The sequence below is a fragment of the Bos indicus x Bos taurus genome, chromosome 18, assembly GCF_003369695.1.
Source record: "Bos indicus x Bos taurus breed Angus x Brahman F1 hybrid chromosome 18, Bos_hybrid_MaternalHap_v2.0, whole genome shotgun sequence".
Classification (NCBI taxonomy): Eukaryota; Metazoa; Chordata; class Mammalia; order Artiodactyla; family Bovidae; genus Bos; species Bos indicus x Bos taurus.
Window position 1 is genome coordinate 2,376,931 of NC_040093.1, and position 25,923 is coordinate 2,402,853.

General features: G+C 50.5%; 1 protein-coding gene across 1 annotated transcript in view; it reads left to right on the forward strand.

The window, feature by feature from the left end:
• Window positions 1-461: 461 nt before the first annotated feature.
• The window catches only part of NLRP13 (NLR family pyrin domain containing 13), a 28,578-nt gene continuing 3,116 nt past the window's right edge, over window positions 462-25,923 (forward strand). The window contains exons 1-8 of the mRNA XM_027514913.1: window positions 462-796; window positions 11,403-11,468; window positions 13,156-14,743; window positions 17,022-17,189; window positions 21,061-21,228; window positions 23,632-23,802; window positions 24,166-24,336; window positions 25,122-25,292. Coding sequence (XP_027370714.1) covers window positions 496-796; window positions 11,403-11,468; window positions 13,156-14,743; window positions 17,022-17,189; window positions 21,061-21,228; window positions 23,632-23,802; window positions 24,166-24,336; window positions 25,122-25,292 — 2,804 coding nt within the window. The 5' untranslated portion in view covers window positions 462-495. The remainder of the gene's footprint in view (window positions 797-11,402; window positions 11,469-13,155; window positions 14,744-17,021; window positions 17,190-21,060; window positions 21,229-23,631; window positions 23,803-24,165; window positions 24,337-25,121; window positions 25,293-25,923) is intronic.

Genomic DNA, 25,923 nt, shown 5'->3' on the forward strand with positions numbered 1-25,923 from the left:
TGACTGGGGGCCCTTTGCTGTAGGGCACATCCCCAAACTAATTCCTCCTGCATGACTTGCATTTACTCTGTGGGAGATACATAGTAATACAATAGGATCTTAGCCTTAAAAAGGAAGAAAAAAATAAAAGTGTTAGTTGCTCAGTCGTTTCTGACTCTGTGAGCCCGTCAGGCTCCTCTGTCCATGAGATTTCCCGCAAAAATGCTGGAGTGAGTTATCGTTTCCTCCTCCACGGCTCTTCCCGACCCAGGGATGGAACCCGGGTCTCCTGCACTGGGAGGCGGATTCTTTACGGCTGAGCCCCCTGGGAAGCCCTCCTTGTGGAAGAGAGAGGTCAGTAGGCACAGAAAAACAAGGCAGGCGTGCTGCGCGGAGAAAGCAGCGCGTGGCTGGATCCGGCTGCGCGAAGCGGGTGACAGTCGCGGTGCCTGGCCTCCTCTGTCTGTTTCCGCAGGAGCTGTTCCTATTGCGGCTGGAGACCTCGCTCCCGGGCCGATGGCTTCCCCTGCCGGCATTTCTTGGCATGATGGTGCCCGTGACCAGCTGCTGTCCCACCTGAGGGGCTTGGATCCCTGGCAGCTGGAGGACTTCAAACTAGCCCTGCAGTGCCCGGAGCTGCTGCCGGAGGGCGCCCGCAGGATCCCCTGGGCAGACCTGAGAGCCGCGGGCCCCGCCGACCTGCTCTGCCTGCTGGAGGAGCGCTTCCCCGGGAGGCGGACGTGGGAGGCGGCCCTCCGCGTCTTTGAGGACCTGCGGCTGAGCTCGCTGTGCGAGCGGATGCGAGCAGAGCTGCACGGTGAGCGGACGGCGGGCGCGCTGCGGGGCGTTTGTGGGGTCCTCCCTGATTGTTGGTCCCCCCTGAGCGGGAGCCTCCCTGATGGGCTGTAAGAGTCCGGCGCCCTGGTCCCCCCTGAGCCGGAGCCTCCCTGACGGGCTGTAAGAGTCCGGCGCCCTGGCCCGGGAGAGGGTGGTCATGGGAAGAAAGCACCAAGAGGGAACTGAAAGTTCAGCTCTGTTACTAGACAGCTTTTGTTTCAAAAATATTTACTTCTTACTCATTTTTGGCTGTGCTCGGTCTGCACTGCTGCGCCCGGGCTTTCTCTAGTTGCAGTCAGCGGGGCGTCTCTGGTTTCCGAGCACAGGCTCTAGGTGCACGCGGGCTCCAGAGCACAGGCTCAGGTGTTGAGCAGGAGTTTATTTGCTCCACAGCCTGTGGGGTCTTCCCGGACCAGGGATTGAACTGGTGTCTCTTGCATTGCAAGGCAGATTTGTAGCCACTGGACCACACAGGGAAGCCCTGCTTTTGTTTTGTTTTTGTTTTTAAGCTTATTTAGTTATTTGAGTTTCCCCAGTGGCTCAGTGGTAAAGAATTCGCCTGCCAATGCAGGAGACATAGGAGATGCAGATTCAATCCCTAGTCTGGGACGATCCCCTGAAGAAGGAAATTGCAACCTATCCAATATTCTTGCCGGGGAAATCCCGTGGGCTACAGTCCATGGGGTCTCAAAGAGTCGGACACGACTGAGTGACTTAGCACGCACATCAGTGTAAGACAGTTCCCTGTTCCCTACACGCCTTCCAGCATTGATTGCTTGTAGACTTTTCGATAGCCATTCTGACTGATGTGAGCTGATAGCTCATTGTAGTTTTGATTAGAATTTCTTAAATATTTAGCAAAGTGGAGTGTTTCTCTTTTTTAAAAAATTGGAGTATAATTGCTTTCAAGGTTACAAAGTACTTTAAAAAAACAGTAGGAGTAAACTTGGAAATTGGCTTCTTGACCGTCTGCCCTGCTTTGAATTCTTTTTCCTGGACTTACTCCAGGACATTTGTTGACCACGGGTGTTTTTTCCTTACATCCGGAGGCCAGGTGAATGGTAAGTGCCCATCAGCAGAGGTTTTTCAGGTGTTGTTACCAAAAGTGGCCGCAAGGTGGCAGCATGCACTACTTGATAATTTAGTTTTTAGTTTCTACTGGAGTCGAGTTGATTTCCGATGTTCTGTTTGTTTACAGGAAACACCTAGACGTTTATATATTCTTCTTGGAGTCTTCCCATTTAGGTTATCACAGTGTGTTCGATAGACTTCCCTGTGCTATTCAGTAGGTTTTTGAAAATTGTTTGATATATACCGGCATGTATATGGACTTCCCAGGTGGCTCAGTGGTAAAGAAACCTCCTGCCAAAGCAGGAGACGCAAGAGACGCGGGTTTGATCCCTGGTCCATGGAAGATCCCCTGGAGGACATGGCAACCCACTCCAGGATTCTTGCCTGGAGAATCCCACGGACAAAGGAGCCTGATCGGCTACAGTCCATGGGGTCGCAGAGAGTCAGATGCGACTGAAGCATTTTAGCAAGAGGCTCAGGTGTGTATATATTAGCCCCAGCCTCTTAATGTATCCCTCCCAAGTTTTTGTAAAATCGTAAGATGGTTTTCTTAGTCTGTGTCCGTTTATAAGTAAGTTCGTTTGTGTGTGTGGGTTCATAGATTCCACCTGTCAGTGATATCTTAGCGTGTTTGTCTCTCTCTGACTTCCTCCACTTAGCATGATCTCTCGGTGGCATTTTTTCGTCCTTCTGGCTGAGTGTATTCCAGTGTCTAGATGCATTGGTGATGCTTCTTTCTCTATCGATGGACATTTTGTTTGATTCTCTGCCTTAGGTATTATAAACAGCGCTGCCCTGAAAATAATGGTGCATGTGCCATTTAAAATTGTGGTTTTCTTGGTATCTCAGGCAAGGAGTGGGCTTAACTCTGTATTTAGTGTTCTAAGGAATCTCCATACCGTTTCCTTCCTGGCCGCACCCACCTATTTACCTCCAGCCCACAGTGTCGGAGGATTCCCTGTTCCCCTCGCCGCCCTCGACAGCATTTAACCTCTGTAGATCTTTTGGAGGATGGCCCTTCTGAGCGGTGTGAGCTGCTCTCCTGGTAGATTTGATTGGAATTTACCTAGTAACTGGTGATGCTGCGTCTCTTTCCATGGGCTTTTAATCTTCTACAGTGTGAGTACAATTTACCTCTTGAGATTGGCTAATTGAAAGCCTGCCCTGTTTTGAATTCTTTTCCGGTGATTTACCCCAAGACAGTTTTTTTTTTTTTTTTTATTGGAGGATAATTACAGTGTTGGGTTGGTTTCTGCCATACATCACCATGAATCAGCCACAGGTACACTTATGTCCCCCGCCTCTTGAAGCTCCCTCCCACCCCCGCCCGCCCCTCTTAGCAACGGGTTGAGCTTTCTCAAGGGCGGATATCAATTACAGCCCCGCAGGCCTGGTGAATATTAAGAGCCGCGAGCACGGTTTCTAAGTGGTTGTTGCCCAAAGCGGCCACAGGGCGGCAGCATTTCTTCCCGCCCAACTCGGGTTACCCGGGCAACCAGAGCCTCAGGGCGAGTCCTGTTCCTGGGACGTTAATTAGAGTGGAGACACCTAAGGCTTGTGTCTCCTTCCTTCTTTCTCCTTACCCTTGATCCCCCTACACACCCAGTTCCTGCCACACCGCTCTGCAGAGGGAGCTGTCCTCAGGCGGGGACCCTAAGGGAGGAGGCTGGAGGTGGGAACCCACCCCCAGGACGCACGGAACCCAGAGACCCCACCGTCCTTTGGGGGCGCTAGGGTTGGCTCTGCTGCGGAAGAGACGCCTGGGTCTGGAGACCGTGGGCCCAGGCAGAGGGGAACAGGAAGGCCAGCTCCGGGGGCGCTCACTGCGGGCACAGCCTGCCCAGCGCCCTCAGCCCTAGGACAGTCCCGCCGGGGGACCCGAGCCTGCTGCGGCCCCAGGGCTGTGACACCAGCCCGGGTCCCCAAGGCCTGAGGGGAAGAGAGCGTTTCTTCTGTCTGTCTCTCTTTTCCCTCCCTCTTTTCCTTCCTTCCGTCTTTATTTTCAGTTGGAATATACAGGTGATTTCCAATGGCTGTGGGTGTGTTTTTCAGATGTACAGAGACTGATTTGTCCATAGACACATGCATGTTCTCTCCCGGTTCTTTCCCATATAGGTTATTACAGAGTGTTGAGTAGGGTTCCTTGTGCTCCGCAGTGGGTCCTTGGGGATTCTTTTATAAATAGCAGTGTGTCTATGTTATTCTCAAGCTGCTAATTTCTCCCTGGCCCTCACCTTTCCTTTTTGTAACCTGAGTTTCTTTTCCGAGTCTGTGAGGCTGTTTCTGTTTTGTAAGCAGCTCACGTGTATCCATGTTTAGATTGCAGCTGAAAGTGGTTTCATGGGATACTTGTCTTTCCCGTCTTGCCTACTTCCCTTGGGATGAGCCTGTCTGTTCTCACCCCTGGCTGCAAATGGCGTCCCTCATCCTTCTTGGGGCCGAGTCACATTCCTTGAGTCCGTGCGCCCCACCTCCTTTATCCAGCCCTCTGCCCTTCTGCACTCAGGTTGGTTCTGCATCTTGACTGTTGGACCTGGTGCCGCCGTAATCATTGTGGCGCGGGCGTCTTTTAAAATTTTGGTTTTCTGAGGATCTGTGCCCAGATCTGGGATGGCTGGGTCACATCGTACTTGTTGAGTGTCTTCGAGAACCTCTGTACTGCTCTCCAGAGTGGATGCAATGATTTCCATTCCCACGCACGGTGAAGGAGGGTGCCCTTCTTTCCACACCCTCTCCAGCATTTATGGCTGTCGAATATTTGAGATGTCCATTCGGTCCAGTGTGAGCTGATACCTCATTGTAGTTTTGATTGGCATCTCTGTAATTAGTGATGCTGAGCATGTGTTCATGTGCTCTGATGAAGTATCCATTTAGATCTCTGGCCCATTTTTCTACTGCATTTTTAAAAATATTGAGCTGTACAAGCTGTTTGTATGTTCTGGAGATGAATCGCTTATGGTCCTCTTCATTTGCAAATATTTTCCCCATTCTGAGGGCTGTCTTTTTCTTTATAAATTCCCTTGCTGTGCAAACGCTTGTAAGGTTGATGAGGTCCTATTTGTTGACTTAAAAAAATTGTATTACTCTTGAGAGGTGGATCCAAAGAGAACTGCCTGCAATTAATGTGAAAGCCTGGCTGCCTACAGTGTCCTAGGAGGTTTATAGTATCCGTCCTCCGCTTTGTTATGTTGAAAGCTTTTCATGTGATTAAAAAAAAAAAAAAAAGTGTGAGCAAAACTGACCTCTCAAGGTTGCCTTCATCACTGTTTGTTCTCTTTTGAATTATTTTGCCAGGACCTACCCCAGGACACTTTTTTGAGGACAGATATCATTTCCTTACATCCTGGAAGAGCTGCTGAATATTAAGTGGTCATGAGCACAGGCTTTTCAGGTGTTGTACCAAAAGCGGCCACAAGGCGACAGCATTTCTCCACGCGCAACTTTTTTTCTTTTGAAATTTAATTTTTATTTTCGATTGGAGTAGAGTTGATTTCTGATGTTGTGTTTGTTTTAGGTGTACCGGAACTTGATCCAATTACACATAGATTTATATCTTTTTTTCCAGTTCTCTTCCCATGTAGGTTATTACAGTGTGTTCAGTAGACTTCCCTGTGCTATTCAGTAGGTCCTTTGGGATAATCTATTTGATAATAAGTACTGTGTATCTGTTAACCACCCTTTTAATGTATCCCTCCCCCTGGACTTAAAAAAATAAGTTTCTTTTTTAGTCTGAGTCTGTTTCTGTTTATAAATGAGTTCATCAGCATGCATTACCGATTCTACCTGTAAGTGGTACGCCATTTCTCTTTCCCTCTCTGACTCCACGCCGTATGGTAAATCTCTAGGCCCATCCATGCTGCTACGTTGGCAGTTTTCGTTCTTTTTGACGACTGAGTGTATTCCAGGGTGTAGGTGGACCCGTTCCTCTTCGTTTCTCTACTGATGGACATTCTGGTTTGATGCTGTGTCTTGTATATTGTGAATAGTCCTGCCCTGAAGCTTACTCCTTGGAAGGAAAGTTATGAGCAACCTAGATAGCATATTGAAAAGCAGAGACATTACTTTGCCAACAAAGGTCCGTCTAGTCAAGGCTATGGTTTTTCCAGTGGTCATGTATGGATGTGAGAGTTGGACTGTGAAGAGAGCTGAGCACCGAAGAACTGATGCTTTTGAACTGTGGTGTTGGAGAAGACTCTTGAGAGTCCCTTGGACTGCAAGGAGATCCAACCAGTCCATTCTGAAGGAGATCAGCCCTGGGATTTCTTTGGAAGGAATGATGCTAAAGCTGAAACTCTATAATTTAGCCACCTCATGTGAAGAGTTGACTCATTGGAAAAGACTCTGATGCTGGGAGGGATTGGGGGCAGGAGGAGAAGGGGACGACAGAGGATGAGATGCCTGGATGGCATCACTGACTCCATGGACGTGAGTCTGAGTGAACTCTGGGAGTTGGTGATGCACAGGGAGGCCTGGCGTGCTGCGATTCATGGGGTCTTTCTTAAAGAGTCGGACACGACTGAGCGACTGAAATGAACTGAAGATTGAGATGCACGTGTCGTTTTAAACTGTGACTTTCTCCGGACCTAAGGCAAAGGCTGGGGTTGCCGGATGGACGGTTAGTCTGCGTTTAGTGTTTTAAGACTTCCCTGGTGGCTCAGACGTAAGGCGTCTGGTGTTTTAAGGAATCTCCATACTGCTTTCGTTGTGGCCACACCCACCCTCGTCCCTCCCCGCCCACAGAGCAAGAGGAGTCCCTGTGCCCCCGCCCTCCACAGCCATTATCTTTGTGGCTCTTCCAAGGATGGCCATTCTGAGGGGCTGAGCTGATGGTACCTTATTGCCGTTTTGATTGGCATTTCTCTAACAGTGATGCTGAGCATCTTTTCACGTGCTTTATGGCCATCTGGATGCCTTCCTTGGAGAAATGTCCATTTAGGTCTTTGGCTCATTTTTCCATTAGGTTATTTGGTTTGTATCTTTTGATATTGCACTGCAGGAGCTGTTTGCATGTTTCAGAGATGAATTTTTTGTGGGTATCTTCATTTGCAAAGGTTTTTTTTTTCTCATTCTGAGGCTTATCTTTTTCTTTATGGCTTTTCTTAGCTGTGCAAATGCTTTTCCCTTCATTGAGTTTTCTTTTTCATTATTCTGAGTTGGGCCCAAAAAGCACTGCCTGTGGTTAATGTGAAAACTCGCTCAGCCTATATTTTGCCCAAGAGGTTTAGAGTAGTCGTGCCTCCCTGGAGGTCTTTAATCAATTTGGGGTTTCTTTTTCTGTCTGGGGTCCGGAAGTGTCCTAACTTCATTCTCTTTTCACTTATTTAATGATCCTCCACTTAGTCCTCCATCCTGCTGTTACAAGTTTCCAGCGTCAATGCAGGAGGCATCCTTTTCTCCACACCCTCACCAGAGTTTATTGTTTGTGGACATTTTAACAAAGGCCATTCTGACCAGTGAGGTGATAACCTCCTTTGAGTTTTGGTTTGCATTTCTCTTAAGATTTAGCGATGTTGAAAGCTTTTTCATGTGATTTTTAAAAAACAGTGTGAGTAAAACTAACCTCTTGAAATTTGCCTATTAAACATCTACTCCGTTTTGAATTCTTTCCCTGGACCTACCCAGGGACATTTGTTGAGGGCAGGTGTTTCTTTCCATCCATCCCTGCAGGCTTGGTGATATTAAGTACCCATGAAATGAAGTGAAAGTCGCTCAGTCATGCCCGACTGTTTGCAACCCCATGGACTGTATACTGGAGTGGGTAGCCTTTCCCTTCTCCAGGGGATCTTCCCAACCCAGGGATCAAACCCAGGTCTCCAGCGTTGCAGGCGGATTCTTTACCAGCTGAGCTACAAGGGAAGCCCAAGTATACTGGAGTGGGTAGCCTATCCCCTTCTCCAGCGGATCTTCCCGACCCAGGAATTGAACCCGGGTCTCCAGCATTGCAGGTGGACTCTTTCCCAACTGAGCTATCAGGGTCAACTGCCCCTGAGGACAGGTTTTTCCCCTGTAGTTACCAAAAGCGACCACAAAGCGGCAGCATTTTTCCATGCGCAACTTTTTTCTTCTTTTGGTAATATAATTTTCATTTTCTGTTGGAGTAGCGCCGATTTCCGATGTGTTTGTTTCAGGTGAACAGGAACATGATTGAGTTATACATCGATGTGTATCTTTTTTTTCAGGTTCTCTTCCCATATATATTATGAGAGTGTGTTCAGTAGACTTCCCTGGTCTAACAGTAGGATCATAAGTGGTGTGTATCTGTTAATCCCCAACCTCTTAATGTCTCCCTTCTCCTCCCCCCCCCCCCCCCCCTTTTCCCCCTTAATAATCATAAGTTGGTTTTCTGAGTCTGTGAGTCTGTTTGTAAATGAGTTCTTTGGTATGAATTTATAGCTTTCACCTGTAAGCGGTCTATTTCTCTGCCTCTCTTACTGACTTGCTGTGGTCATCTCTCGGCCCATCCATGCTGCTGATGGTGGCATTTTTTTCCTGCTCTTTTTGATGGCTGAGTGTATTCTGGTGTGTGGATGGACCAGGTACTCAGTTTTCTGTCCGTGGATATTTTGGCCAGTGCTCTGCCTAGGATATTACGAAAAGCGCTGCCCTGAAAATACGGGTGCATGTGTCGTTTCAAATTATGATTTTCTGTGGATCTAAGCCAAGGTGCAGGCTTGGGAAATCATGTGATATTATACACTATGTTTAGTGTATTAAGAAATCTCCGAGCTGTTTTCCTTCCTATATCCCGCCTACAGTGTGGGAGGATTCCAAGCTCCCATCGCCCTGTGAAACACTTAATCTTTACAAAATCTTTTGGAGGATGGCCATTCTGAGCAGTGGGACTGAAAATGTCTTGTGTTTTGATTTGCATTGCTTGAATAATTAGTGATGCAAAGTCTTTATCTTCTAATCAGCCCTGTTGTGAATTGATTTACCCCGGGGCATTTCTTGAGGGCAGGTGTCATTTCCAGCCCCGCAGGCCTGGTGAATATTGGGCCCATCAGCACCGGTTTTCACGGGGTTGTTACAGGGAATGGCCACAAGGCGGCAGCATTTCTTCCTGCCCAACTCCGGTTACCTGGGCAACCAGAGCCTCAGGGCGAGTCCTGTTCCTGGGGGTGTTGATTAGAATGGAGACACCTAAGGCCTGTGTGTCCTTCTTTCTCCTTACCTTTGATCCCCAGACACACCCCAGCTCCTGCCACACCGCTCTGCAGAGGGAGCTGTCCTCAGGCGGGGACCCTAAGGGAGGAGGCTGAACCCCACCCCCAGGACACACGGAGCCCCGGGGACTTTGCGAAGCGCCTCCAGCCCAGAGACCGCACCGTCCTTTGGAGGCACTAGGGTTGGCTCTGCTGCAGGAGAGACCCCTGGGTCTGGAGACAGTGGGCTCAGGCAGACGGGAACAGGAAGGCCAGGTCCAGGGGGGCTCACTGCGGGCACAGCCTGCCCAGCGCCCTCAGCCCCGTCCCGCCTGGGGACCCGAGCCTGCTCAGGCCCCAGGGCTGCGACACCAGCCCGGGTCCCCAAGGCCTGAGGGGACAGGGCCAGCGGTTCTTCTGTCCCTTTCTCTCCCTCCCTCCATGTTTTTTTCAATTGGCGTATATAGGTGAGTTACAATGGTGTGGGATTTGTGTGTGTGTGTGTGTGTTTACAGAAACTTAGTTCATTTATGCCTAGACACACGTGTTCTTTTCTGGTTCTCTCCCATATAGGTGGTTACAGACTGTTGAGCAGGGTTCCTTGTGCTCCGCAGTGGGTCCTTGTGGATTCTTTTATAAACAGCAGTGTGTCTGTGTTCTCCTGTCTGCTGATCTCTCCCTGCCCCACACCTTTCCCTTGGTAACCGTGGTTTCTGGTTTTAGTCTGTGAGGCTGCTTCCGTTTCCTAAGCAAGTTCGTGTGTGTCCATGTTGAGACTCCAGCTCTCAGTGATATTGCATGGCGCTTGTCTCTCCTCTCCTCGCTGACCTCACTTCGTGTGGTCGCCGCTGCGCTTCCCTGCGGCTGAGCGTGGCGTCTCTCGTCCGTTTTCGTGGCGGCTGACACCGCCTTGTGTCCGTGCGCCCCACCTCCTTTATCCAGCCCTCTGCCCTTCTGCACTCAGGTTGCTTCTGCATCTTGGCTGTTGGACCTGGTGCCGCCGTGATCGTTGTGGTGCGGGCGTCCTTAAAGTTGTGGTTTTCTTTGGATCTATGCTTGGGTGTGGGATGGCTGCGTCACATGCATGGTGGGTGTTTAGCTGTCTCCTGCTCCAGCTTAGGGAGCTGGTGATGGACGTGCTGAATCAGTACATTATAGAACCCGGTAGACGGTGAGCAGTGCAGGGGAGAGGAAAGGAGAGGCTGGGGTGGGGAGGGGAGGGGAGGGGAGGGCGAGTGGGGCCAAGGAAGGCACGTGGTGAGGAAGGTGTGTGATGCATCCTTAACAGGATCGTCAACTACCATTTGTTTGTTTTTTTTTTGCTTTTACAGCAGTTGGTAGGGGCCAGATATTTTTACTTTCTTTTTAAAAGCCGTCTTTCTGGGAGTATGGCTGCTTACCGTGCTGTCAGTTCCTGCTGTGCAGCAGGGCGTCTAGACCCCTCTCTGGGATTCCCTCTGGTCACGCGGAGCCCTGAGCGGCACTCCATGCTGGGCGGCAGGGTCTCATTAGGCGCGTGTTTACGCGCAGTCTCCACTGTGCGTCCCCATCTCCAGGCCCCCCAGGCCCTCTTGGTGTCCATACGCTCCTTCTCTTCGTCTATTTCGGCTTTATAATTAAGATAATCTCTGCCAATTTTGTCAGACTCCACATATATGTAATCCATATATGATATGTGTATTTCTCTTTCTGATTCACCACATCTGACACACTGTAGGCCCACCCAGGTCACCAGGCGCCAAGATGTGAGCGGAGACTCCGAGGGGATGGAGCGAGCCAAGCGGAAATGGGGTGGGGGGTGGAGGGTGGGGGGAGCATTCCAGACCGGGTGGGGGTTGCTGGCTGGATCCAGGGCTCCAGGCAGTGGTATTTTTTTTTTTAAATAATTAAAAAATTTTTTGATTGAAGGATAATTGCTTTACAGACTTTCGTTTTCTGTCAAACCTCAACATGAATCGGTCGTAGGTATACACATGCCCCTCCCTCTTGAAGCTCCCTCCCATCTCCCCACCAACCCCACCCCCCCCAGGTTGATATGGAGCCCCATTTGAGTTTCCTGAGCCATGCAGCAAATTCCCGTTCTCTATCTATTTTACATATGGGAATGCACCTTTCCGTGTTACTCTCTCCATGCATCTCACCCTCTCCTCCCCTCTCCCTGTGTCCATAGGGGTGCACTTTTAACATCAGCTGCAGTTTTGCAAAGGAGCATGTTTTCAGTGTGGTCAGGTTGATAAGCTGGAAGGTATGACTTTCAGTCTCTTTAATCCCACGTCTGGCAGAGAAATGGTTGGTTCTGCTGAGATCACCCACGGTTCTGAGCTTATTCTCCAGCCGGGCAGAATCTCAGCATCCCATCCTGTTTCGTTTCAGAAATGTCACAGGTGTGCAGACTCCAAGATCCAAACCAGGAAGAACCAGAGACGCTGGAAGAGACAGGTTTGTAGACTACACGATGATCGCAGACAAGCTGCTCGGTGGAACGCGCGTTCCATGCGTTCTACTTTTGCTCCTGCCTTGAAATTGCCTTCCAGTTATAGTGTGCCAGAAACTAGCCGATCTGACCTTCTGATCAAGCCTGGAAGAGCAACAGGTCACCGTTAGCCGGACATTCTCACCAGGTCCCCTCTAAGGGCTTAGGTACAGTGTCTGTCTCTGGATTTTGCGCTGCAGTGATAGGTAGCTCTATTTTATTTTTTACACAATTGTAACAGGAGAAGGCAATGGCACCCCACTCCAGTACTCTTGCCTGGGAAATCCCATGGACGGAGGAGCCTGGTAGGCTGCAGTCCATGGGGTCACGAAGAGTCGGACACGACTGAGCGACTTCACTTTCACTTTTCACTTTCATGCATTGGAGGAGGAAATGGCAACCCACTCCAGTGTTCTTGCCTGGAGAATCCCAGGGACGGGGGAGCCTGGTGGGCTGCCGTCTATGGGGTCGCACAGAGTCGGACACAACTGAAGTGACTTAGCAGCAGCAGCAGCACTGTATTTACAGTTTTTAAAAATATATCTATTGGCTCTATTCCCCGTGTTGTACACAGCATCCTTGTAGCCTTAGGAACGGTAGTTTGTGCCTCCCCTCCCCCTCCCCCATGTTGCCCCTCCCCTTCCCTCCCCCCATGGGCAACCACAGCTTTGTTCTCTGTGTCAGTGCATCTTTTCTGTTATAGTCACGGGTTTGAATTTTTTAGATGTCACATAGGAGTGATATTGTATGTAGGTCTGACTTAGTTCATTTAGTATAGTGGTGTCCAAGTCCATTCCATATGCTGCAGGGGGCATTATTGTATTCTTTTTACAGCTGAGTAGTAGTCCACTGCACACGTGCGCGCACACACACGCACACACACACTCTCGGTCTTTCTTATCCGACTGTCTGTCAGTGGACATCTAGGCTGCTTCTGCACGCTGGCTGTTGTAAATAGCGCTGCTGTGAACACTGGGATGCATGTGTCTTTTCGGACTCTGGCTTTCTTCAGATATATGCCCAGAAGTGGGCATGCGGTAGTTTTTTTAAGGAACCTCCACACTCTTCTCCTTAGTGGCTGCACCAATTTCCACTCCCCACCCACAGTGCAGCAGGGCTCCCTTTTCTCCGCACCCTCTCCAGCATTTATTTCTCATGGACTTTTTTATGATGGCCATTCTGACCAGTGTGAGGTGATACCTCATTGTAGGTTGTTGTTGTTTTTAAGTTTTTCATTTCATATTGGAGTACAGCTTCCCCACTGGCTCCAGGGTAAAGAATCTGCCTGCCAGTGCAGGAGACTAGGGTTCGATCCCTGGGTGGGGACAATCCCCTGGAGAAAGAAATGGCAACCCACTCCAGTATTCTTGCCTGGAGAATCCCCTGGACAGAGGAGCCTGGTGGGCGCCAGTCCACGGGGTTGCAGAGTCAACACGACTTAGCAACTCCAGAGCGACCACAGTGGATTAACGATGCTGTAACAGTTTCAGGCGGACCGCGAAGGGACTCAGCCGTACCTCTACCTGTATCCGTCCGCCCAAACCTCGCTCCCACCGCCCTGTAGTTCCGACTTGCGTTTCTCTGGTCCTTAGTGATGCTGAGCATCATCTCAGGAGCCTCTGGGCTGTCTGTGTCGCCTCCCTTCCCTTTCAGCCCACAGAAGAAGATACAGGGAGAGGCTGAGGACCCGGATCCTGGCCCTGTGGGACCGCACGCCCTGGCCCGAGGACCACATCTACCTGCGGCACGTGACGCAGCGGGAGCACGCGGAGCTGCGGGGCCTCCTGCGCCCGCGGGGGGCCGGGGCGCCGCCCCTCACCATGCTGCTGGAGGGTGCGGCCGGCGTGGGCAAGACCACCCTGGCCACCAAGCTGGTGCTGCACTGGGCGGAGGGCGTCCTCTTCCGGGGCCGCTTCTCCTACGTTTTCTACATCAGTGGCCACTGGCTGGCCAAGCTCGGCGACATCAGCTTCGCTGGTCTGCTGGCCCTGGACTGGCCGGACTCGCAGGTCCCCGTGGAAGAGTTCAGGGCGCACCCCGAGCGGCTGCTGTTCGTCATCGACGGCGCGGAAGAGGTGACCCTGGGCTCCAAGGGCTCGGCCAGCCGGCCCGGCGCCGACTGGTACCAGGAGCTCCCGGCGGCCAGCATCCTAGTCCGCCTGCTGAAGAAGGAGCTGGTCCCCGAGGCGACCTTGCTTGTCACCGCTGGGCCCCCCGGAGGCTGCGCCCTCCGCGGGCTGCTGCTCAGGCCGTGCCGCGTGGACATCCCGGGCTTCACCGAAGGGGACCGCCGGGAGTATCTCAGGAGGTTCCTGGGGGACCCGGACGTGGCCGAGGAGGCCTGGCGCCGGATGCAGGGGTCAGAGACCCTGGTCCGCTTGTGCGCCGCGCCGCTGGCGTGTTGGGCCGTGTGCGCCGGCCTCAAGCGGCAGCTGGCCGGCAGCCCGGCACCGGCGCCGGGCGCGCCCACCCCCACCGGCCTCTACGCCCGCCTCTTCTGCAGCCTCCTCGCTGGGGCGGAGCCGGGTCTGCGGACCGGCAGCTCGGCCGGACAGTGGAGGGCCTTCTGCTCGCTGGCCGCCGAGGGGCTGTGGCTGGCCGCCTTCACCTTTGCAGGAGACGCCCTGGAGCGCTGGCGCCTGGAAGCCCCTTTCATCGACGGTCTGCTGAGGCTGCAGATTCTTCGAAGGGTCAGCGATTGTGAGCACTGCGTGACGTTTGCTCACCGGAGCTTCCAGGAGTTCTTCGGGGCCTTGTTCTACGTGCTCTGGGGGGCTCAAGGCTCGCTGGGCGGGGTCCCCCGGCATCAGGAGATGAGGCGGTGGCTGAACCACGCCTTTGCTGACGCCAACCCCTACTGGCGTCAGATGGTGCGCTTTTTCTTCGGTCTCTTAGGAACAGACCTGGCCAGGCAACTGGAAGAGGCCGTGGGTTGCCGGATGTCCCCCGGGGTGGCCGACGAGGTGTTGGACTGGGCGGAGGAGCTGGAGAGGTGCGGCGCCGTCTCGGGGCGCTTTGACTTCCTGTGGCTCTTCCAGTGCCTGCACGAGACCCAGGACGAAAACTTGGCCCGGCGGGTTTTGAATCACCTCCCAGTGGCCGATCTGGACATTCAGGGCTGCGAACACCTCCGGGTCTCTTCCTTTTGCCTCAAGCACTGTCAGAAGTTACGAAAGCTGAGGCTCTCTGTCAGCCACCGTGTCCTGGAAAAGAAACGGACTTCCGGCCTGGGAACTCCGGAGTGAGTATTCCGGAGGCCCTCCTCCTTAACTGACTTTGGCTCCCCTTCGCAGGCTCTGCCCACGTTCTTCCAGGAAACACTGGGGGTCTGCTCTGTCGTGTAATCCATGGTTTGCTGTTGTTTGGTTGTTGAGTCACGTCCGGCTCTTTGAGACCCCACGGACTGCAGCACGCCAGGCTCCCCTGTCCTTCAGTATCTCCCGGAGCTTGCTCAAACTCATGTCCATTGAGTCAGTCATGCCATCCAACCATCTTATCCTCTGTCGTCCCCTTCTCCTCCTGCCTTCAATCTTTCCCAGCATCAGGGTCTTTTCCAGTGAGCCAGTTCTCTTCGCATCAGGTGGCCTAAGTATTGGAGCTTCAGCTTCAGCATCAGTCCTTCCAGTGAATATTCAGGGTTGATTTCTTTTAGGATTGACCAAGCATCCTAGATCAGTTCCAGTCTGTGAGCACTTTTTCCTTTAGGTTTTATGTAGGGTTCCCTGGATTCTTAACTCATTTACCTAGGGGTAATTTTTGTATCTCAGACCCTGCATGTTGAAGGTTCATGTACCAGGCATCAAGAGATGGTATCTACTTGTGTCAAACAGGTGCCCGAAACTCCGTGGAGGGGGGTCTGGTGTTGTCACTCAGAGATAAGAATGCACAGTTCCCTTAGTCCGTGTGGCTCTGAAGTAGCCCGGCCTGGGTCAGTGCCCAGCTCTATTTCAGAGCTCCAGACCGTCCATAAAATGCCCTGTGGCTCTCCTCTGAGCATGTGTTGGAGCCAGAGTGGGGCCAGTGGTGTCACCAAAGTCTTAAAGCTTTCACTGTGTTTGTCCCTTTGTCCTCCTGAAGGAATAATATTTTAAAATACTTGAGTTTCATCTGGTTCTTCTCCTGTGACCTTTTTCAATCTGTCCCTGACACTTCTGGCTTCCCGGCTGGCTGATAAGGAAGCTTAGCTGTTCTCCTAAATTCAGGTCCCAGAAATGTTTTCTAAATTGTTATCTTGAAACAGGAGTTGCTGTATATGTTCTCAAACCCTTTCCTGTTTAACCCTCAAATTTTCGAGAAGCACCAGTTCAGTTTTGAGTGAAGAAGTTGAAATGCTGAGTAGCTTAATTTCTTTGTGTTCACCTGACTGTGATATCAATAAGGTGCTTGGTTTGGGGGTGTGATGGCAGGAGGAGAAGGGGACAACAGAGAATGAGATGGTTGGATGGTGTTACCGACTTGATGGACATGAGTTTCAGCAAGTTCTGGGAACTGGTGATGGACAGGGAGGCCCGGCTTGCTGCAGTCCATGGGATCGCAGAGTCGGGTGTGACTGAGCGACTGAGCAACTGAACTGATACTTACTGGTGATCATTTGTCCTGTCCTGGAATCCCTAAAACTTCAATAGGTGACTATTTCGGTGATGTTCAGTATTGGGTCATGTAAGTGCTTTTACTACAAGTGATTTTCCAAAAGTAATCTCACTGTATTATGAGAATTAACACCCACAACATCATCCCTCCCTTTATGCGTGATCATCCTAAGGCGTAAGGAAGTTTCAGACCTTCCCTGAAGTGAAGATCTTCTGATGTTGAGATTATTTCTTGCTTCTCTACAGCACAGCTTCTTACTGGCTTTTTTCCCCTCAGTGGTTTTAAACGATGTATCAGTATTACTGTTGCTCAGTTGCTAAGTCATAGCCTGTCGAACTCTTTTTGACCCCATGGACTGCAGCACGCCAGACTTCCTTATCCTTTACTATCCCCCAGAGTTTACTCAAACTCATGTCCATTGAGCCAATGATGCCATCCAACCATCTCATCCTCTGTCATCCCCTTCTCCTGCCCTCAGTCTTTCCCAGCATCAGGATATCTTCCAATGAGTTGACTCTTCTCATCAGGTGGCCAAAGTATTGGAGTCTCAGCTTCAGCATCAGTCCTTCTAATGAATATTCAGAACTGATGTCCTTTAGGATGGACTGGTTGGATCTCCTTGCAGTCCCAGGGACTCTCAAGAGTCTTCTCCAACACCACAGTTGAAAAGCATGAATTCTTTGGCACTCAGCCTTCTTCACAGTCCAACTCTCACATCCATACATGACCACTGGAAAAACCATAGCCTTGACTAGATGGACCTTTGTGGGCAAAGTGGTGTCTCTGCTTTTTGGGTTGCACACTTTCATATTCAGGGCCCCAGTGAGTCCCTGGTGAGGGTGTCTTCCTGCCGCCTGTACTTCACATGCTGGGTGTTGGTTGGGTTTCATCTACTCTCATCAGCGTTCTCTCTTGTTTCCCCCACGAAGGATGAGGGTTGCCGATTTCCGGATGCATCAGTGGGAGGATATTTGCTCGGTGTTTTGCAGCGGGAACCTGAGCCAGCTGGACCTGAGTAACAGCAAACTTAGCACTGCCTCCATGATGAGACTCTGTCTCAAGCTGGGAAACCCACAGTGCAGACTTCAGAAACTGGCGTAAGTGTGAGACGCTCATGATTTGAAGAACACGATTGGAGAATAACCCAACTTACTTTATCTTTTGATGACGGTCATAAGTATCTATCAGCCAGAAAGTGCGCTGGGCGCTTAGGAGAATAAAATCAAGGGACTTAGAGTCACGAAGCTCCTACTTAGGCAGAGTCAACTGAAGTTTTTTTTTAAATGGCCATCTGATGGAGTTAGAAGTGGCAAGCTGGTCAGAGACTTGACCTTTCTAGAGCAGATTCCTTCAGAGCCATTAACAGCTCAGTTACTGTCATGAATCATGGCTCTAGAATTAGTGTGTGGCATTCCCTTCTACGTGGTACCCTTTATTTCTACTTGGTTTATTTGAGTCTGACCTTTTTGTGTTTTTTTTTTTTTTAATTTTGCCGCGTTGTGTTAGCTACTGCCAGACAACAAGGCGGATCAGCCATAATTACACATCCATCGGCCTCCTGCCTCCCCGCTTTCTCCCCTGTTGCGGAAGGGGCTCCCCGTGCCACAGAGCAGCTTGTCACGCCCCCCAACCTTACACCGATCGTGTGTACACGTTGGTGCTCCTCTCCATCTGCCCCTCCCTCTCCTTCCCCTGCTGTTTCCACAATTCTGTCTGCTTTCCATCGCTGCCTGCAAATAGTTCATCCGTACCATCTTTCTAGGTTCCATATACATGCGTTGATTTGCAGTATTTGTTTTTCTCTTTCTGACCTTGTATAACAGGCTCTAGGTTCATCCACTTCACTAGAATTGACTCAAATGCATTGTTTTTTACAGCTGAGTGAGATTCCGTTGTATATACGGACCACACGTTCCTTATCCATTCATCTGTCGCTGGACATCTAGGTTGCTTCTGTGTCCTGGCTACTGCAAACAGTGCTGCGGTGAACACTGGGGGACCCGACCCTTTAATCATTTAGCTCTAGGGCGCCTGGGCATCAGGAGTTCTGGCGCATGGGCTTAGTGGCCCTGCAGCATGTGGGATCCTCCTGGATCAGGGATCAAACCTGTGTCCCCAATATAGGCGGGCAAATTCTTAACCTCTGGACCACCAGGGAAGTCCCAGAACAGTTACTTCTTGCCTTATGGAGCTTACGTTATGGCGGAGAAACAAAGTTTTTTTTATTTTAAAGATTTTGTGTGTGTTGATGGGGAGACCATTTTTAAAGTCTTTATTGAATTTGTTGCAGTACTGCTTCTGTTGTTTTTTTTATTTTTTCGCTGGAAGGCCTGTGGGATCTTAGCTCCAGCCAGGGATTGAACCCACACCTCTTGCACTGAGAGGCAGAATCTTAAACACTGGGTCACCAGGGAAGTCCCTGGGGAAACAGACTTCAGTGTCTTTATGAGATGGTGACTTCTCCCAAAGCAGAAGGAAACCAGTTCAGTAACTCCGGGAGTGAAGAGGATGTTTTGTATGTGTGTGCGTGTGTGTGTGTGTGTGTGTGTGTTTTAATTTAATTTTTTTTTAACTTTACAATATTGTATTGCTTTTGCCATATATCGAAATGAATCTGCCACAGGTATACATATGTTCCCCATCCTGAACCCTCCTCCCTCCTCCCTCCCCATACCATCCCTCTGGGTTGTCCCAGTGCACCAGCCCCAAGCATCCAGTATTGTGCATTGAACCTGGACTGGTGACTCGTTTCATATATGATATTATACATATTTCAGTGTCATTCTCCCAAATCATCCCACCCTCTCCCTCTCACACAGAGTCCAAAAGACTGTTCTGTACATCAGTGTCTCTTTTGCTGTCTCGTATACAGGGTTATTGTTACCATCTTTCTAAATTCCATATATATGCGTTAGTATACTGTATTGGTGTTTTTCTTTCTGGCTTACTTCACTCTGTATAATAGGCTCCAGTTTCATCCACCTCATTAGAACTGATTCAAATGTATTCTTTTTAATGGCTGAGTAATACTCCATTGTGTATATGTACCACAGCTTTCTTATCCATTCATCTGCTGATGGACATTTAGGTTTCTTCCATGTCCTGGCTATTATAAAGAGTGCTGCGATGAACATTGGGGTACACGTGTCTCTTTCCCTTCTGGTTTCCTCAGTGTGTATGCCCAGCAGTGGGATTGCTGGATCATAAGGCAGTTCTATTTCCAGTTTTTTAAGGAATCTCCACACTGTTATCCATAGTGGCTGTACTAGTTTGCACTCCCACCAGCAGTGTAAGAGGGTTCCCTTTTCTCCACACCCTCTCAGCATTTATTATTTGTAGACTTTTGGATCGCAGCCATTCTGACTGGCGTGAAATGGTATCTCATAGTGGTTTTGATTTGCATTTCTCTGATAATGAGTGATGTTGAGCATCTTTTCATGTGTTTGTTAGCCATCTGTATGTCTTCTTTGGAGAAATGTCTATTTAGTTCTTTGGCCCGTTTTTTGATTGGGTCATTTATTTTTCTGCAGTTGAGCTGTAGGAGTTGCTTGTCTATTTTTGAGATTAGTTGTTTGTCAGTTGCTTCATTTGCTATTATTTTCTCCCATTCTGAAGGCTGTCTTTTCACCTTGCTTATAGTTTCCTTTGTTGTGCAGAAGCTTTTAAGTTTAACTAGGTCCCATTTGTTTATTTTTGCCTTTATTTCCAATATTCTGGGAGGTGGGTCATAGAGGATCCTGCTGTGATGTATGTCGGAGAGTGTTTTGCCTAAGTTCTCTTCTAGGAGTTTTATAGTTTCTGGTCTTATGTTTATATATTTAATCCATTTTGAGTTTATTTTTGTGTATGGTGTTAGAAAGTGCTCTAGTTTCATTCTTTTACAAGTGGTTGACCAGTTTTCCCAGCACCACTTGTTAAAGAGATTGTCTTTAATCCATTGTATATTCTTGCCTCCTTTGTCAAAGATAAGGTGTCCATAGGTGTGTGGATTTATCTCTGGGCTTTCTATTTTGTTCCATTGATCTATATTTCTGTCTTTGTGCCAGTACCATACTGTCTTGATGACTGTGGCTTTGTAGTAGAGCCTGAAGTCAGGTAGGTTGATTCCTCCAGTTCCACTCTTCTTTCTCAAGATAGCTTTGGCTATTTGAGGTTTTTTGTAATTCTATACAAATTGTGAAATTATTTGTTCTAGCTCTGTGAAGAATACCGTTGGTAGCTTGATAGGGATTGCATTGAATCTATAAATTGCTTTGGGTAGTATACTCATTTTCACTATATTGATTCTTCCAATCCATGAACATGGTATATTTCTCCATCTATTAGTGTCCTCTTTGATTTCTTTCACCAGTGTTTTATAGTTTTCTATATATGGGGGAGCCCCACCCCCATCTTCCCTTGTTCAGAGTTGTCCAACTCTCTGCGACCCCATGGACTGTAGCCCACCAGGCTCCTCTGTCTATGAGATTCTCCAGGCAGGAATTCTGGAGTGGGTTGCCATTTCCTCCTCTAGGGGATCTTCCTGACCCAGGGATCAAACCTGCACCTCCTGCATTGGCAGGCGGATTCTTTACCACTGAGCCACCTTGGAAGCCCACAGACACACCAAAGTATATAAGCAGACAGCTTGGGGGAAGCTGCTGTATAGCTCAGGGAGCTCAGCCTGGTGTTCTGCGATGACCTAGAGGCTGGGATGAGGCAAGAGGCAGGAAGAGGGTTCAGAGAGAGGGGCCTGTGTATGTCTGTGGCTGGTTCATGTTGATGTATGGCAGAGACAACACTGTAAAACAATTGTCCTCCAATTAGAAATAAAAATTGAGTACAGTTCTGCACCGTGATGCCCCTCAGTGTCTGGGTTCCTCTTGTATCATGTCCCTCGCCCTGGCGGTTAGGTGTGTGTGCAGTGTTGGAAAGATGAACCGTGGGAGCGCCTCCCCTCTAGCGCTCCATCCCTGCGTCTCTCCGCAGCTGGAAGTCCATGGCCCCTGTGGAGGGTCTGAGGAAGCTTGGTCTTCTGCTTCGTGGTGACCGGCACCTGACCCACCTGGACCTGAGCTCCAACAGCCTGGACACCGCTGTGTCCAGGGGCGTGTTCAGAATGCTGGGGCACTCAGCCTGTGGCCTCAAGTATCTGTGGTGAGTCACTGCATTCCAGGGCTGTCCCCAACATCATGTGTGGGTTTGAGGACTCACTGGAAGGGCTGGAGTAAATGTTGCAGGAAAAGCATGTGAAGGCTAGCAAAGGGGGAGAATGCATGGGGGTGGAGCACACGTGCTAAGTTGCTTCAGCCGTGTCTGATTCTTTCTGACCCCGTGGACTGTAGCTGGCCAGGCTCCTCTGTCCCTGAGGATTGTCCAGGCAAGAATACTGGAGTAGGTTGCCATCTCCTCCAGGGCATCTTCCCGACCCAAGGATCAAACCCTGGTCTCCTGCATTGGCAGGCGGGTTCTTTACTGTCTGAGCCACCAGGGAAGCCCTGGGTCTCTCCAATAGGTTGGAGTCCTGTGGCCTGAGCACTGAGGTTTACCATCAGCTCTTCACCGAACTCGGCAGGAACTCGAGTCTGAGCTTCCTCAGCCTGGCGGACAACGACCTCTCCCACGTTGAGCTGGAGAGACTGCGGGAGTCCCCGGGGACGGCCACCTGTGCCCTGAAGGAGCTGTCGTAAGTCGCCCTGCTTCCACAGAAAGCCCTTCCTTGCAGGATTGCGGGGCAGAGTGGGGGTATCAGTGGGGCTGCATCTGGGGCACCTCGGGGACCCCTGTGTTGTGTCTCCCTACCCCCGACACGGGTCTCGTCACCCTCATGCCTCCCACCCGTCCCCTTGGGGCCCCTGTCTCGGCCGCCCCTCCCCTCGGGGGCCCGTCTCGGCTGCCCCTCCCCTCGGGGGCCTGTCTCAGCCGCCTCTCCCTTGGGGGCCCTGACTTGGTTGCCTCTCCCCTCTCCCTTCGGGGCCCTGACTTGGTTGCCTCTCCCCTCTCCCCTCGGGGCCCCTTCTCAGCCAGCTTCACTCTCACCTTGTCTTGGCCGTCTTGACCATCGGCTGCTTTTGTCTCTTTTGTCTCACCTCCTCAGGCCTCTGCCAGCCTCCTCCAAACAGGCTAGTTTTCATCCAGGGGTAATTTTGTCCTGCCAGGGATGCGAGGCAGTGTCTGGACATGTGCTTGGTTTTCACATGTGGGGAGGGGAGTTTGCTCTTGGCATCTAATGGGTCAGGACCACCTGTGTGATCAGACTCTCCGGAGCCCTGGAGCGCACGTGCTCTGTTGCGTCCAACCCTTGGTTGCTCTCTGCGGCCTCTGTCCGTGGGATTCTCCAGGCGAGAAGACTAGAGTGGGTTGGCCATTTCCTCCTGCAGGGGATCTTTCTGACCCAGGGATTGAACGTGGGTCTCCTGCAATTGGCAGGTGGATTCTTTACCACTGAGCCACGTGGGAAGCCCCAATCAAGAACGATCTGGCCCAAAGGTCAGCAGGACTGAGATGGAGAAATCTTTTTTTTTTAATGTTTTATTTTGTATTGGGGTCACTCCAGTACTCTTGCCTGGAAAACTCCATGGACGGGGAGCCTGGTAGGCTGCAGTCCATGGGGTTGCTAAGAGTCGGGCATGACTGAGCAACTTCATTTTCACTTTTTGCTTTCATGCATTGGAGAAGGAAATGGCAACCCACTCCAGTGTTCTTGCCTGGAGAATCCCAGGGACAGGGGAGCCTGGTGGGCTGCCGTCTATGGGGTCGCACAGAGTTGGACACGAGTGAAGTGACTTACAGCAGCAGTAGCATAGCTGATTAGCAAACAATGTTGTGTTAGTTTCAAGTGAAGACCAAAGAGACTCAGCCAAACATATATATGCATCCGTTCTCCCCCAAAGTCCCGTCCCATCCAGGCTGCCACATGGAGCAGTTCCCTGTGCTTAGAGCAGGTCCTTGTTGGTGCTCCATGTTAAATACAGCTGTGTGCTCATGTCCATCCCAAACTCCCTAACCATCCCTTCCCCCATCCTCCCCCCCTGGAAACTATAAGTTCATTCTCTGAGTCTGTGAGTTTCCTTTTAAATTAAAAATTTTTTTGATACATATTTTATCTTTTTTAATTTTTAAATTATGAAAATATAAACAGGTTTGGAAAACACAGAACAAAGTTACATACAGTTCCATTATATATTACAGTTGTTTAAGTAAATAAATGAAGATTTTTAGTTGGAGTTTCAATTTCAAACTCTCAGGAATTAGAGTGAATGTACAGAGAAGCAGAAGAATGTAGCAGACTTGAAAAGCATTATGAACCAATTCGACATAATTAAGATTTATACAGTTTTGTGAGCCTCCTTCTGTTCCATGAGATCATTTGTGAGATTTAGATTTCACATATGAGGAATGTCACGTGGTAGAGAAGTGTTACCTTTGCCACCTCACTCTCCTTGGTGCTTCTCTCCTTTACCTGACTTGATCTTTGCACAGCCTTGGGCCCCGGGACGGAGAGTTGGGGAGCAGAAAGGGAGCCGGGGTACGGCTCACCTGGCGTCTCCCCCTCTGCAGGCTGGAGAAGGGGAACCTGTCAGCGGCCGCCTGTGAGGACTTGGCCTCACTTCTCACCAGCACCCCCCGCCTGACTCGACTGTGCCTGGGACTGAACCCGCTCGGAGATGAGGGCGTGCAGCTGCTGTGTGGCTCCCTGACTCGGCCTGAGTGTGTCCTGCAGAGACTGGAGTGAGTCCCTCCTGGCTCGGTGTCTGGGGCGGACCCTCTGTGGGGGGGCCCCTGGGACAGAAGAGCCTGGTGGGCTACAGTCCATGGGGTCACAAAGAGTCGGACACGACTGGAGTGACCTAACACATTTGTATAAAGCTCAAAAAAGCAAAACAAAGATGCTTTTATTTTTTTTTAACCCAGCCATGAGTGACGGGCACATCCTTGGTGTGCTCGATGCGTCAGGCTGGGGTGAGAGAGGGTAACGGGCAGGTACTGGGTGTGTCCGGGACGGGGCTCAGGGAGGCCCCGGAGGGGCGGTCGGGCGGGCGTTGCCCTGAGCTGCTGTCCCGAGTGCCTGTCTCTGTGCTTCTGGGAGCGCAGGCTCTGGTGCTGCCGGCTCAGCACGCCCAGCTGCAGGCACCTGTCGGACGCCCTCCTCCGGAGCCGGAGCCTGACGCATCTGAACCTGAGGAGGAACAGCCTGGGAGACGGGGGAGTGAAGCTTCTGAGCTCAGCCCTGGGCCGTGCGGACTGCGCCCTGCAGAGCCTGAAGTGAGTTCCACCACTTCCTGCGGTCAGAGGCCGAGAGGAGGGTCGTGTCACTCGGCCTGAGGTCAGCTGGGATCTGAGTCCTGGGCCTGGTGGCCAGTCCCCAGCAGGCTCTTGGTTTTGTTGGAGGTGGGAATGTGTGGGTGGGTGTTGGTGGTGGTGGTTGTTCAGTCGCTCAGTCGTCTCCAACTCTTTGCGACCCCATGAACTGCAGCACGCCAGGCCTCCCTGTCCATCACCAACTCCCGGAGTCCACCCAAACCCGTGTCCATTGAGTCGGTGATGCCATCCAACCATCTCATCCTCTGTCGTCCCCTTCTCCTCCTGCCTTCAATCTTTCCCAGCATCAGGGGCTTTTCAAATGAGTCAGTTTTTCACATCAGGTGGCCAAAGTATTGGAGCTTCAGCTTCAGCATTAGTCCTTCCAGTGAACACCCAGGACTGATCTCCTTTAGGATGGGATATTCTTTGATAGTAAAAAAGAAAAAGAATGAGTCTGGGGGTCAGTGTTGCAGAGAGAAGTCCTGCACATAGATGAGCCTGTCGGTGGCCTGAGGGTCGGCAGGGAGAGGGCCGCATGGCTGTTCCTTTTGCTTTCTTCCATTCACGGGTACATGGGGCGCCCAGGTGTTCAGACCTCCTAACCAGCACCCTCCTCTTTCCAGGACTCAGGAGAAGCCTGGTTTTGGAGTCGCTTTCTTCCTTAGAAGGCGGGCTGGAACATGCAGAGAGCAAGGGTTCAGGGGTTGCTTTTCCCTCGTTTGTATTTTCTTTTATTCATCTTGCAGCTTGTCACACTGTTCTCTCACGGTGGCGGGCTGTCGCGAGCTTGCTCACGCCCTCAAGCGCAATGGTCACCTGAAGATTCTGGACGTTGGGAACAATGACATTCAGGACGAGGGGGTGAAGGAGCTGTGCAGCGTCCTGAAAACTCCGAATTGTGTGTTGCAGACACTTGGGTGAGTCAGTGCTTTTTCTTTCTTTCTTTCTTGGTTACCTTTTCTTCTAGTAATACATTGAATTTACAGAAAAGGTGCAAAAGGGGTACAAAGAATTGCCATTAACCTTTGAACAAAATTCAGTGGTAGTTTACATTCTGCCTGAAAGACTTATTCTGTAATCCCTCTGTCTCCTCTCCCATCTCTCTGTATCTATAACATCTACCATCCAGGTACCTGTGTATCTACCACCTGTGTATAGGTCTGTTATCTATGATTTGTGTGTCAGTTAATATCTACCATCCAGGTACCTGTGTATCTACCACCTGTGTAAAAGTCTGTTATCTATGATTTGTGTGTCAGTCTCCTGTAACTTTTGCGTTAGTCTTGCTAGTAGCTAGTATTTTCAGATTTTTGCATTTGAAAATTAGAAATAGGATGGAAAAAGTGTAATGAGGGGTGGTCGTGTTATTTTTGTCCTTTTAAGGGCCTTGTAAATGAACACGTCCACTTTATAGTGAAACCACTTCTTCCGTATCCGGGCAGGCTAAACTTCAGTTTCCTCATCTTTCAGGTGGGGTTTAGGATAACCCCTGCCTTTCGCAGGATTGGCATATGGATTGAATGCTGCCTGTCGACACTTGGACAGTGT